The sequence below is a fragment of the Coffea arabica genome, chromosome 10e (assembly GCF_036785885.1).
Source record: "Coffea arabica cultivar ET-39 chromosome 10e, Coffea Arabica ET-39 HiFi, whole genome shotgun sequence".
Taxonomy (NCBI): Eukaryota; Viridiplantae; Streptophyta; class Magnoliopsida; order Gentianales; family Rubiaceae; genus Coffea; species Coffea arabica.
The window spans coordinates 9,170,790-9,185,453 of record NC_092328.1 but is presented as its reverse complement, the minus strand read 5'-3'; the positions used below and the strand labels follow the sequence as shown (position 1 = coordinate 9,185,453).

Below are 14,664 nucleotides of genomic sequence, written 5' to 3'. Positions count from 1 at the left end.
TGGGTATTGAGAGTGGCTGATTTTTCATGAATCATTCCAAGATTTCAAAACCTATACCCATTAGCCAAGCAACAATTTTGGGGCTCAATCCAATTCTTGATTCCTATACCCTCCAACCAAGTAGCCCCTTAGTGTCTAGGTACGTAACTCTGGAGTTTTAACTACAGAAACCACGCCTTTGATGTCACACCTGCACTTGTAAAGATAGATGCTTGAGCTGTCTGAGATTTTTAACCAAACTGAGGACCACGCCTTTGAGTGGAAATAGTAGAAGATGATGATGTTGTTTCTTGGGTTATAAGGCTGGTTTAATTTGTTAGGTCAAGAGAAGCTTGATCCTATCTTGGTAAGGCACGTTTTATTCTGGTTGTTGAGCAATTTGATTATACTTTATCAAAAAGACAAAAAAAAAAGGCATATATTTATATGCATATTTATAACCTTTAATTAGCTGAGCCATTACATCCAATTTGGTATAAATTGGTATTATCTCAGCATTTTTCTTTAATTTTACTCTTGAAGCTAATTTTTCTTCCCAACTTCAAAACTCAGAAGATTTAACGTATATGCTACAATCTATTCCAAAATACTTTTGGGTCACAGATTTCTTGTTTTATAAAAGGTACAACAATTTACTTGAAACTAAATACCTATTTCTCAACAATCTACTTACAGAGAGAAATCTGTAAGTAGAAAGAAAAAAAAATACTTATAGAGAGAAATGAATGGAATCTCAATTCTTAACCAGAAAGCTAAGAAGGATGTATATCATCATATCCAAGAAAGCTGTGGAAGAAGGGTAGAATTCATGGAGGCCTAGTAAGGACAAGGATCATGGGAGGAGGACTTGATAGAAAACCCGAAAAACAAAAAAAAATCCCTCAAGGCAAACAACAAGTTAGATCCCAAAATGAATTAGATCATCGCAATTGTGGGAAAAATAGGTGGACGCCCATGATGGGTTGTCCAACTCGGTTTCTACTTGAAGGTAGAAACAAAACAAAAAGAAAGGAGAAGGAGTAAACAGGTAACCTTTTCCACCGCGCCACCGAAAAAGGAAATGAATAGAGACCAACAAATGTCTCTATAAGAATCGATAGAAGAAGCTAGAAGAAGAGTGAGCTTTCGAGTCCTTCTTCCAGTTTTTTCATCCTCTAGAAAATAGAAGAACTAAAAAAATATAGCCTAGGATTTGGGTTGTGAAAAGTGTGTGATTTCCACTGTGATTCACACCCGACCAAGAGCATGTGATTCAGCTGGAATATTGAATCTGAAAAATTTGCTGCGACTAAAGCTTCGGTGTAAGGTAACCTGATTTTGCTCGTCTTTGATTTCCTACAGCAATAAATACTGATGCAGCTTTGGATCAATGTAGAAGAAAATCTGGACTTGGAGTGGTGGCTGGAATCAAACCTTGGGATGCTTGTAGCTACTTGGGTCGGCTATTCCTTTTAGAGCAAAGGAGCCTTGCTCCAAGCATTTGCACAGAGCAGTTTATTTTTTGCACTAGAACAATACTAATACTCAGGCAGCCATCCAAGCTTCCTGCCTCAGATTGTGCAAGTGTTGTTGCTGACAAAATCAACCAAGATGGACACCGGTGGACATTGTGGTTAGAGATATCAAAACATTATTGTGATCGATCCTTTTGACATTATACCTTTTCTTTTGTTTTTTTTTTTTGGTTTCAACAATAGAATTCCTATAATCTAATGTAGCCTATTCTAAAAAGGTTTGGTAGTGACCATTGGGACTTTGGCCCAGTGACATTATACCTTATCTTTTGTTAAGAGGGAAGAAAATGTGTTGTTAGTCATGATTTGACAAGATTTGAAATTAAGCTTTGTAGTTGTGTGAGGTGGAAATCTAGCTAGTTTCCCTTACTTTAGTGGTTTGACAGAAAGGCATAAAGTAGTATTATTGTTGCAGTTGCCAACTAATCTAATCGCACTTAAACTTTGTCAATATATGAATGGTGACGTTTGGTATTAACTTCCTTAGATTTAGATCAACACAAGACCACATATCAAATTGTTGTACGTGTTTATCAAATCACACTAACTAACCTCCTCTTGTGTTCTATCTTGATTTTGGCCATAATTACAGAATTTCGTTAGTTTTCTTTTTCAAAATTTTACCATCCCATTTGTCAATGTCGATCCTCACTCAAGGTCAGACATGCAATTGAATCATATGTCATGCAAATTCAATTAGGCTAATTTGTGCTTGGCTTGACGGTAAAAAAAAAAACTACAAGAAGGTTGAGGGAAATTTTTGTTGACTTATGATTGTAATTATTATAGTTATTAAACTCGGTCCGGAGAGGAGACCGGCGAAGGAAGTGGGTCAACGGGTCACTGGTTCAATCGGTGGGTGAGTGGTTGAACCAGTGGATCACTAAATATATTTAAATATTATATCTTATAAATTTTGATATAGGATATATGATATAAATTGTAATAAATAATATCATAACAAATATTCATTTAATTTAATTTGCTATAGAATATTTAATTCACATAAAAATCAGCAAAATATAAATTTAATTAGTAATCTACCAAACTTCAAGTGTATATGTTTACTGTAATTATCTAGGTTATTTACAAATTTTAAGTGCAAAAAAATATTAAAAACAATATTTGTCTTTAAAATAAATTATGTAATATGTTATTTTTTAAATCTATTTTATAATTTATAGAATATAGGGGTCATAAGTTTTATTAAAAGATTCTAAATAAATTTGTTTTGGAGAATTACAAAAAAAAAGAAGATAAAATTAACAAAACATTCATATAGCATAAGAATGGCCATTATTTAACAAGTGACAAAGTGGCCTGGTGATGAGTGACGCACAAACAAGACCCTTGGTCTTGGGTTTGAATCCGAGCATAGGCTTGGAAAAGCTTTTTTTCCTCAAAACTTGTTTGCCCTCAAAATCGGCCGGGTTTTCGGTTTAATCCGACTGAATCGTCGGTCCGTTGAAAAGTTAACGATTCACTTGCAAAAAGATCTAATCAAAGAATTAATCCAATTTAATGATCGGTTTATCGGGTTGACCGGTCGAACCGCAGGGCCGGACCAGATTTAATAACTATGGTAATTACACATGCCCCATCATCCTAGTCATTGCCTCAAGCTCGTCCTAACGAGAGATGTAGCTGTACCGCATTACATGTCAATTCGAGACCATGACACTGTACGAATTCGACGCATATTGCCATATGTGACATGCCCTGATGAAAGACTATTGTTACTTACCGGGAAAATTGTTGGAGCAATTTTTATTCAAACGTACAAGAGGTAACCTCATTTGTTCGAGATTCATAGGACTCAAACATGATTTTAAAATTGATTTTATCAAATGTGATTTGGATCTTACTTTTTTTTTTTTAGTCAAATCATGGGTGCCAACCTTTAGGCAACCGCCTCTACCATGTTTCTGAATTCTACAACGTTGCTTAGCAATGGGTTCTATTTGATTGGCTATAAATAATCAATGCTCTCATTTGGTAAAAGATCTCTTCACACTCTATGTACTCTCACTCCTATTTTACTTCGTGGTTATGTTTTTAAACTCAAATCAGACATTGACTTAACTAAAATCAGAGATTCGAGATCAATGAATTCTATCGATTGAGTCGGAATCTAATCGGATGGTATCATCATGTTACAAATATGTTTTAATTATTCATAAAATAAAACATATATAAATTACCATTGACTCAACTTATTTGATGAGTTTATAATTAATGCAAATAATTGATTTTCAAAAATTCCAGAAAATATCTATGGTCCAATTTATAATTTCTTGAATTAGTTGGTCAAAATAGAATATCAAAAGTTTTTAGGGCACTCAAAACCGTTAATAATGAAACTTAAATCTTGTGATTTTCTTATTTCCTTGCAACTCCAAGCTATCAGTAAGTTTCTTTTAACAAAATCACGCACACTCTCTCATTCATACACGCATAGAAAGTCATGAAATCTTCTCTCGCCTGTTATAAAAATGTCTTTCTCTCCTCTTTTCTCTCTATCTCTTCTTTTTCTTCTTATTGATCTTAAGGATTTAGCTGTCATGGTGGCTTTGTGAGACAAGGACATGGAGACAAACTCACGGCAAGGCTGGTGTTTTGTTATATGGTAACGGATGCAATTAAGTCAAAAGGCCAAAAAAAAAAAAATCAGCACAAAAATGGAGGAAATGCTTCTTGCTATTAGCAAAGCAAAATCAGTGAAGGTTCGTTTGTAACCGTCAAAGGAGGAAAAAAAAAATCAAAGAAGCAAAATGGGAAAAAAAAATCGATTTTTACCGATTCTTGATTGATCCCGATCAAAAAAATCTATTTTTATCAATTCTCGATTGAACCTAATCTTTGATGGACAAAAATCGGATTTGACCAAATTTTGACTTAGTGGGTTTTAACTATTACTCGGACTAAATACCTGATCGATTTGCGATTCAGCAAATTCGATTAACAACACAGATTCACATAAATAATGGTCAGAAATTATTTGCTTACATCATAAATACAATTTTCAACACACCTTTTTATTTTTTTAATTATTTTTTTATCTCACATGCATCACATCACAAAAAGTGCTATAGTAATTATTCCAAATAATATTTCAAATAATCTCCAATCCAAACACACTCAAATCTGAGTTTAAATTTAAGATAGGGAAAATTGCCAATTTAGTCCCTAAACTTTTTTTTTCCGTCAATTTAGTCCCTATATATTATTTCTAGCCAATTGGCTCCCTAAACCTATATATCGGTTCCAATCAAGGATCTTTGTGGCGGCGCCACCGTATAATTTCCATTAGGTTCATAATCGTGCAATACAAAAGGGGCATTTTAGGAAATTCCATTCTGGCGCCTTTTCCAATTAAAAAGTAAACGAAACAAGTCTGCGATAAATACACACCCAAAAACCCAAAATGAAAACAAAAAATGTCTTGGACAAAATCCAGGGCTTGAGTCGATGATCTGCTAAATAAAATCAAAGCAAATCGTGTTAAATAAGGAATCGGAGGGCATAAGAAAGCAAATGATGGAGGCAGTGGGGGACAATATGCAGGAAAGGAGCAATGTTGAGGAGAGGAAGTCAAGAAAATCAAGTAAGTTTAAGGACTATAATGCTGTCTGTTTTGTTAAGTTAATAGCATAATCATGGTTGGTGGGGTTATCTTATGTTAACTAGCAAACATTTTACTGCAACTGATGGTCGGTAATTTGTTTAGGTTATTTTTTTTGTCGTTGTTTGTAGAGATGGGTTCATGTGGTCCCTATCCCTTAAGTTTAATGTGTAATGTTGCTTTCATGTTGTGAAAAAGGTAGACAATGGTACCCTAAATCATGTGCTTGTAAACTACTAGATTGTGGTGTAAATTAATTTAATTTGTTTGAAAATGAAACAGGTGCTGAGTCGGCTGAGTTTACTCTGTATGTCTACTATGGTGGGGCATATTTTGAAAAACCAGAAACAAAATATTTGGGTGGTAGCATGGAGCTTTTTGAGGGGGTTTTGGCTGAAAAAATTAATACGGCTGCTGTCAGAGGTTTTGGCTACTTACTTGGGTGTCATGCAGATGCTAACTATAGGTATAGAATCCCAACTGAAAATGGTGGGTTGAGACTTAGGCAGATAGATGGTGAAGATGATGTAATAGACATGGTTGCCATAGGTAAACAAACTGGAAAAGTTGAAGTTTATGTTGTACATGACTTTCATATTAGATCCATAGATCCTGGTTTAAAGAACTCCTCACCTGTTGAAAGTGAAACTAAGAAGGAAAATGAGGATTTATGGAATGTGGACATCACATTTGATGACTTCATTGGGAATGAAGAACTTCCAGTTCATGTTCCCGTCCAAGAATTGAACAATGGTAAACGGAGAGGTCCTGAAACTGAAGAAGAGGATGGTGCTGAGGCTAAAAATGAGGCAGAATCTGAGTCAGGTGATGATGGTGAAGGATTTCATGATAGTGACTACGATTTTAGTAAAGATGAGGATGACATAATATTTAATCATTGTAGTACTACTGTTGACAATGCAATTGATGGCCAGAATGTCATATGTAATGTTGGTGTTGGAGGGAAAGCTGTTATACCAAATGCTGAAGAGAAGAAAGTACCAGTACAATCACATAGGCAAGAACAAGCAAAAGCAAAAGAAAGTCTTGCTGCTGACTTGCATTTTGATGTTTATGACGGGGACCAAATTCCTGTCCAAGAGGAATCAGATTCCATAAACACAGAGGAGTTACACAGTTGCCATGATTCCTCAGATGAAAACACTTCAAGAAGTAAGCCGAAATATGTGAGATTTAGGCCAGAAGTTGACATGCAGAAACCTAAATTGTTTGTTGGTTTACTGTTTGACACAAAGATGCTCTTTAAGAGAGCTGTTGAATTATATTCTGTGCAGTGGGGTAAGGAGCATACTTGGGAGAAAAATGACCATAAAAGAATCAGGGCAAAATGCAAGAATAAACAATGCATGTGGTTTACTTATGCTGCAAAAGAACCAGATTCTGATGCATTCGTAATTAGAACAATGGGACCACAACATCAGTGTGGTAAAACTTTCCATCACAAACATGCGAACTCTGGTTTTTTGGCTAGATATTACATGGAGTTTTTGCGCATGAATAGAAAAGTTACAGTTGGTGCATTTAAAGAGAAGGTGCATAAGGAGTTGAATGTGAATATCACAAAGGATCAAGTCTACAAGACCTTTGCAAAAGCCAAAATCCTGATTCAAGGGAAGTATCAGCAACAATACACAAGGATTTGGGACTACTGTGAGGAATTATTGAACTCAAATCCAGGTTCCACAGTGCATGTCGAGACAGAGGTTGATGAGGATAGTGGAAAAGAAAGATTCCAGAGGTTGTATATTTGTTTTGCAGCCTTGAAAAAAGGTTTTAAGGAAGGTTGCCGCCCTATACTTGGTGTTGATGACTGCCACCTAAGAGGACCACACCCGGGAGTACTCTTGACTGCTGTAGGTCTTGATGCTAATGATTGCATCTATCCTATTGCCTATGCAATTGTGGTGACTGAAAACAAGATGTCTTGGAAATGGTTCATCGAGTTCTTAAAGTTTGATCTTAAAATCCATGACCAGAAAAGATGGACATTATTAGTGACAGGCAGAAGGTGAACATTTATGTTTTCTAATAATACTACTGTTGCAAAAAAATGTGAGTTTATACTAATTTGTGAACTTTTTTTTTTTTTGTAATTTCAACATCAGGGATTAGGTTCTGCAATCCAAGAAATTATTTCAGGAGTGGAGCACAGACATTGCGTTAGACATCTACACAACAATTTTAAGAAGCACCATCCTGGTGAAACTATTAAGGGAATGTTTTGGGCATGTGCAAGGAGCTCATATGTTAATAAGTTTCAAGCTGAAATGGAGGGATTGAGGCAATATGATGAGAGTGCATACCAATGGCTGGTTGATAACACATCACCCAACCATTGGTCAAGGTCACATTTTAGGGCTACTTGCAAGTGTGACATACTTCTTAATAATGTATGTGAGAGCTTTAATTCTGTGATATTAGAGGCAAGAGAAAAGCCCATCCTTGGTATGTTAGAAAATATTAGGATATACCTAATGGAAAGATTGAGAACAAAAAGAGAGTGGATGAGAAAAAGAAATGATGTTATCTGCCCAAAAATTCAAAAAAAACTTGAAAAGATTAAGGAGGACTCTAGATCAAGTATTGCTAGGTGGTCTGATGAATCCAGATTTGAGGTGACACCTATGTATGGGAGTACATTTGTTGTTGATTTAAAGGCAATGACTTGTACATGCAGAAAGTGGGAGTTGACTGGTTTACCTTGCTCTCATGCTGTTGGTTGCATTGCATTGACTGGAGCTGCACCAGAAAGTCTAGTGCACCAATGTTATTCTAGAGATGCTTATCTGAAAGCTTATGAGCCAGCTATTGGTCCAATTAATGGACCTAATAACTGGAAGAGATCTAAAAACGTCCCTATGTGTGCACCAAAGAAGCTGAAGCTGCCTGGAAGGCCTAAAAAGGCAAGAAGGAGAGAATCTGATGAGCCAAGGCCTAATTCTAGAGGTTGTACAAAGCTATCCAGGAAGGGTGTCACACAGATGACTTGCTCTAAGTGTCATCAGAAGGGTCACACTAAAAGAAAATGCCAACTGAATGTTAAAGGAGATAACAACAGTGAAAGAAGACCATCTTTGAACATTAACAAGTGCTCAAAGTGTAAGGTGCTTGGTCACAATGCTAGAACCTGCCCAATGGTTGCCAAAGGAGAAGAAGATATTGATCATGTTTCTGGTATGGATCAAGACGCTGCTGATCATGTTTCTGGTATGGTTCAAGAAGATGTTGATCATGTTTCTGGTATAGTTCAAGAAGATGTTGATCATGTTTCTGGTATAGTTCAAGAAGATGATAATCATATTTCTGGTATGGTGCAAGAAGATGCTGATCATGTTTCTGGTAAGGTTCAAGTGTAATGAAGTTCATTCAGTTCTTTCTTTTCTTGGATTAGTAATACTTTTGTTGTTGTTTATTTGGTTTTGGTTATTTAATGAAGTGCAAACTACTGAAATTGCTGAAGAAATTGATGTACAACTCAGTGCACCGACTAAAAGCTCACAGAGGCCAAAAAAAAGGACTATGTGTTGTTATTTTTGTCATATTCCAGGCCAGAGCAAACGTACTTGCACTTGCAGTCAAGCACAATCTTGGCGAAAAAGGATGGCTGTTGTGAGTAGAAGAAAACTCAGAGTGAGTTTTTTACTTACTATTGTTACTATTGTTGTGAGTAGAAGGATGGTTGTTTCAGTGTTCCTATTGTTCTTGTGTTTCTCACTAGACATGCATTTATAGGCTCATAGGATACTTGATGAGCAAGATGACCAGTGAAGAAGAATGGAATTGATGTCTGCTGACGTAGTTGCAAGCTGGAGATGTTCTACTTTGTTTGCTGCTGAAGATATATAGATGGAAAGCTGTCTTTTGTCCAATTTTGTATCCATCTGAAAGCTTTTGTACTAGCTTTCTTTTGTCCACTTTTGTATCTACTCTGGTTTTGTGGTCCTTAATCAACAACCGAACCTAGTTCTTTTGGCTGGTAGGACTTGGATTATTTTGAGAATTGTACAGCTGAAATCAGTTATATACTTTTGGGAAATTGATTACTTTTGCTAGAAATTGATATATCAGTTGTTGATTATATATTGCATTGTTCCAATTGAAGATGTTCGTATTAGCCGATGACTATATATTGCATTCATTCAAGCAATGGTCATCACTTCTGCAATTTTTTTAAGCTGATGACTATATATTGCATTCATTCAAGCAATGGTCATCACTTCTGCAATTCATTCAAGTTGATGACTACATATGACTCGACTGAGCAACAATTTTTTAATGGCCATCACTTCTGCAATTCTTCCACTTCAGTCAACATTGTCAGCATAACATTGAACTTGTCACACAAACTTACATGAGCAATCCAGATGCAAAACAGAGTAATAACAAATCCAGAAGCAAAACAGAGTCAAACATAGATGAAAACTCAATTGTATTTACTTCATTTTAAAGTACAGATGAACCATACAATTCCATACATTCTTCAAAACTACTGCAACATCTTCAATTCCAGCAAACCTTGTTTCTTCCTTTCCTTGCCTCCAAGTACAAAAACAAGTAAAACGCCAAAACAGATACAAATTATAAACAATATTTTCACTTTTGCCTTCAACTTGTTCATTTCAATCAATAATGCTGCGTTTTCTCTCTCAACACTTCTCAAATCCCTTAAAAGTGCACCCATTATATTTTTCATCTTTTGGGGTATGGGTGGATCATACCACAAAAAAAATCTGCAAGCACCACGTTTCTGCATTTACCACCATTTCATAGTTAAAAGACAAGAAATATTTTAACAAATTCTAAACTTTATGCACATACAAAAAAATTACCCCATAATTTCTGCAACCATGAAACCTTCTTGATGGATTTGCCTCTGTCCAAGCAGTCACAATTCGGCATTGTTCTTGGCAATAGCATCGCACGATGTTGTCTCCATTGTAGTATTTCTCGTTTCCTTCATAAATCGAGTTTCCTGTTTCTGAACCATTTGATCCTATGACGGTGTTAATAAATTGATCACTGGCTGAGCTTGAGGATGCTTTGTCCCAATTCTTTCTCGAATGCATTGAATTGCAGTGCTTTTTCTACGCGGGTCTGCAAAAATTGGACAGCTCTCTTTGGTGCAAGAGAGGTAGTACCTAGATTTGGGCTTTACATCGATTTACTTTTTAATTGGTAAAGGTGCCAGAATGGAATTCCCTAAAATGCCCCTTTTGTATTGCACGATTATGAACCTAATGAAAATTATACGGTGGCGCCGCCGCAAAGATCCTTGATTAGAACCGATATATAGGTTTAGGGAGCCAATTGGCTAGAAATAATATATAGGGACTAAATTGACGGAAAAAAAAAGTTTAGGGACTAAATTGGCGATTTTCCCTTTAAGATACATCTAATTAGTATAGTTTAGTGTCTTCTCTTCGGCAAGATATATATATTATTGCAATTTTTCAAGCCCAAAAAACTTCGAGGTCTACAGGCCATATTTTGAAAATTTTCGTTGTAATTGAAGCCAGTTCTAGACCGGTCGTGATTTCTAAATTTTATTTTTTTCTTTAGAATTATAGACAATATAGGGGTAGTTGGGGAGAGGTGAACTAACATTTGTTGCAGATCGTATAAGACACGATCCCATCTTTGGCTGGTTAGGTAGAAACAGGTAGAGTGTCAGATAGAACTAACGAGTAAATAACAACTTCTAAAAAATTACTACCAAATTTCGCAAATCACCATGATTGCCTTTTGAACAATAATAATGTCATTCAAGACAGCCAGATTTAAAACCAAAAAAAAAAAAAACTTGATAATCGAAATTCTTAAAGGAACTAAAAATCCCTCAAGAAAACCAAAAACTCATCCAGCATAAAAATGTCAATTTCAACTTCTAGTAGCTTAATGCTGCCCAAAAGAATAAAATAGAAAGAATTCGTATCTGTTTATTAATTATTAGGCAAATTAAAACGAATGTATACAAAAGGGTAAAGCACAAATGCTTTGGCTATTCCATGAAATCCACCCCTGATTTGTCATTTCCTCAATCCACAGTGGAATTCGTGAATTCTCAAACAACCCAAAATAGCCCCCAATTAACCCAAATAATAATAATAAAAAAGAAATTTAAAAGAGTGAGAGATGGGATGAAGATCTATGGACAGAAAGGTCTACCCAAACGAGCTCTGTGGCTAGGAATGGTGAAATGCCTTATCCTTCCTTCTTGTTCTCTCAAGTATCCTTCACACAAGAAAGTCTTTGAGAACTTATCCTCCACATCTCTATCAACATCATGAACAAAAACATCAGTTTCACCACTTTCTCTATTCCTAGCCATCAATCCTGCAGTGTAAATAGCAGTCATTCTTCCAGGTGCCTCATCATGCCACCCTGTGGGAGCATCCACCATGATCAAATCCCATTCTATATCATAAACTTCACTTGGGAACCCTTTCAGAGCAAGGCCACATTTAGAAAATCTTGGATCACCCACCACTTTGCAGTCTTCTCTCATCCCAACTTCCATCATTTCATCAGCTTGAGTTACCTTAGTATCATAGGTTACATGATAAGATTCAAGATTTGGTAGTTGTCTTTGGACCTGCTCGATCCAGGACTTGTCTTCTTCCAGGAATACGGTGCGGCCGCCGTGGTTGAGGGCCGTCCACATTAGGCTGTCGTGGCCTAATCCGAAGACCAAGAAGTTGCAGGGTGATTTTTTCTCCAGTACTCGTAGGGAAACAGAGATTTCTTTGAAGGTTTGTTGGGGTGTGATGTTTAAGGTTGCATAATGGACAATTGCATTTGCTAGAGATGGTGAGATTTTGGTGCAAGTTGGAACTAGAGTTTCTGCAGGGGGACAATCATTGGAAGTAGTAGCAGTACTCGACTGGCTTTGTTCTTGAGAATTTTCTGATGATGGTGATGATGATGATGCAATGATGTTTGATGGATAAATTGCTGAAATCAGAGATGAATTTTGAAGCTGAGATGATGAAAAACTCGATCTGAGCACCAAGAAAAGAAGGAGAAGAACGAATAAGCATATCAAAATGAGCTTAAGGCCGGTAGGGTATTGAGTCTTGGGTCTCATGGAGATCCTATTTTCTTCTTCGCTTTTTCTTTTTTTTTTTTTGACCTTTTCTTTTTCCCTGGAAACTAAAGAGAAAAGAAGAGATAAAAGCCGATATAAATTTCTGGCTTGAGCTGAAAAAATTGATGTATGGATTTAGGAAATGGAATTGTAGAAGCAAGCTCTACTTGATCGGAAATCAACTGAACCCCACAATGGACAGATATAATGGGAGTAGTACTGTGTTTCGCCAGCTTTTGTGACTGATGTTCCTGCAGAAGTTGTTGTCTAGCACTTGAGATGAAAGCTTATTTATTGAGCCAGCTAGTAATATAGGACACCAAAAATTAGCTCTCCCTTATTAAATTCAACAATAGTGATCTGTCTCCGTGAAACTTTAAAATGAAGCTAGTACAGGGGTGGTAGGAGATTCAAGCTGATGGGGACAGGGGAACCAATCTTAATCTTAATTAATTTTGATCATACAAGACTTTTTTTTTTTTTTTTTTAGACAGGAGTGTGCTCCTTCGACCTATTTTTGATAGTTTTGATTTTTTTTAAACACAATTTAAAAAAGTAAATTTAATCTATTATTTTTTTAAAATATCTTTACATTAATTTTAAGTGTATGTCTAATCACTATATTTTTACATTAATTACAACAACAATTCTATGAAAAGTTGAATCATTGAAGACATGAATCCAAGTAATTAATGAATCTACTCATTGATGATAAAATACAATAAATAAAAATATTTTAGAGAAATTACAAATTAACTACTATATTCTTAGGTTATAATTTGGAATAGATGAAAAATAAAAATAAAACTATCAAACTGATAATGAAAGGAGCATAATAGTAATACTACTACTAGGCACTAGTCATTATTTAATAAATTTATTTTTGTTGAAGGTCAATGACTAAGTAACAGAAGAATATTCGGCCTCGGTGTGGTGGTGCAGTTGACAGACGAAGATTGTTGAACTTCCCATGCTTCAATGATTTTAAGTAGTTTGGAATGTGATGGTAGTATTGGAAGTTGCTACGACCTGTTGATAGTAGGTGATACCAATAATAATAATGTTATGTTTGAATCGTTCAACGTTCATAAAAAAAATTTTCTCATTAAATTAAAAAAAGAAAAAGGAAAAAGGGTTTCGAAATTTGTTTTAACTTTTAGTTGATGGCATTGCTTCAAGATTAGGAAAAGATTGAAATTATTACCACTTGGTTTCTCCCACTAGAGTGGACGAATGCTACATCAACAGCGAATAGCAAAGACATAGGAGAAGATTTTTCGATCAATTTATGTATGCAGAACGACTGCTTTTCCCACCACGCTAGCAGTATTCATAAATCAACCAGAATATTCACACCGTGATGGAGATTTATGTCACAAATTTCATTATATTGATTACCATTTCAACAATCAAGTAGTTAGTCTTGAGATTTAAAGTTCTACTTAGGTATAGGTTAACGGATCAAATTTTTTATCCTACATTTTAAAAATTCAGGTATTTCTGGAGATTTCGTCAGCAAGTATATAGGCATCCATCTAAATCGGTAATGGTTCAGTTTCCTCCAAATTCTTCTTTAACCTCTTTAGCTTGTCCTACATTTTAAAAATATAGATTTTTTTTAGAGATTTCGTCATGGTTCAGTGTTTTCCGAATTCTCATTTAACCTCTTTAGGTCATCTATCTCTATCGTGCCAGGGAAAAAAAAAATGAAATTACCATTTCAACAGCTGTTATCTCCATTATACATCTTTCAATGTAAGTTACTCTCATCTTCTATGTACACCGTTGAGGGCAATCTTGTTATCATGCCATCAATTCCCAAAAAGCAAAAGAGTCCGACACTAAATAGAACTTGTCGGTCGACCTGCTAACTTGAAACTAAAGAGAAAGTTGGTAGTCTAGCAAAGCTTCTTTTTTCTAAATAAAATTATATTTTACCGTAACACTTTATTGAAAAGTGTGAGACATTTAAAAAAAAAGGATTAGAGATCATATTTAAAGGGCATAATTTCAGAAACCTCCCTCGAAGCTTCTGATAATTTCACCTAGCACCGTTAAAATTTTTAATATTACACATACCTCCCTTGACCCTACAAAATAACCATAATAGTTTTAACATATTAATATTTTTTTCATGCAATTAAACAATTCACTTCTAATCTTGTTCATATGAATGCATTACACAATTAAACATTTAATGAAAACGAAAATAAAATTCACTCATGATATAATCGACCATGTCCTAGACATAATAATAACATATTAAAAATTAATTTTACTTTTCTTGGAGGATCTGAATATGAACAGAAGAATATGTAAATTGGGTTTAAAAAAGATAAGGCTGGTATTGATACTTCAATAGTTGAGGGATAGGATGTTATATTGATGTGGTTATTAAAATTTTTTGAGTTTAACAATACAAA

General features: G+C 35.3%; 1 protein-coding gene across 1 annotated transcript; it reads right to left on the bottom strand.

Moving 5' to 3' along the window:
* Positions 1–11,068: 11,068 nt before the first annotated feature.
* LOC113711039 (glucuronoxylan 4-O-methyltransferase 3) lies at positions 11,069–12,389 on the bottom strand. Its single transcript, XM_027234174.2, has one exon. It carries the CDS (start codon positions 12,239–12,241, stop codon positions 11,303–11,305), a length of 939 nt encoding a protein of 312 aa, XP_027089975.2. The 5' UTR covers positions 12,242–12,389; the 3' UTR covers positions 11,069–11,302.
* Positions 12,390–14,664: the final 2,275 nt, after the last annotated feature.

Bases quoted from the DNA above. Each gene is read 5' to 3' on its own strand.
- LOC113711039 (XM_027234174.2), bottom strand. From the start codon at position 12,241: ATGAGACCCAAGACTCAATACCCTACCGGCCTTAAGCTCATTTTGATA.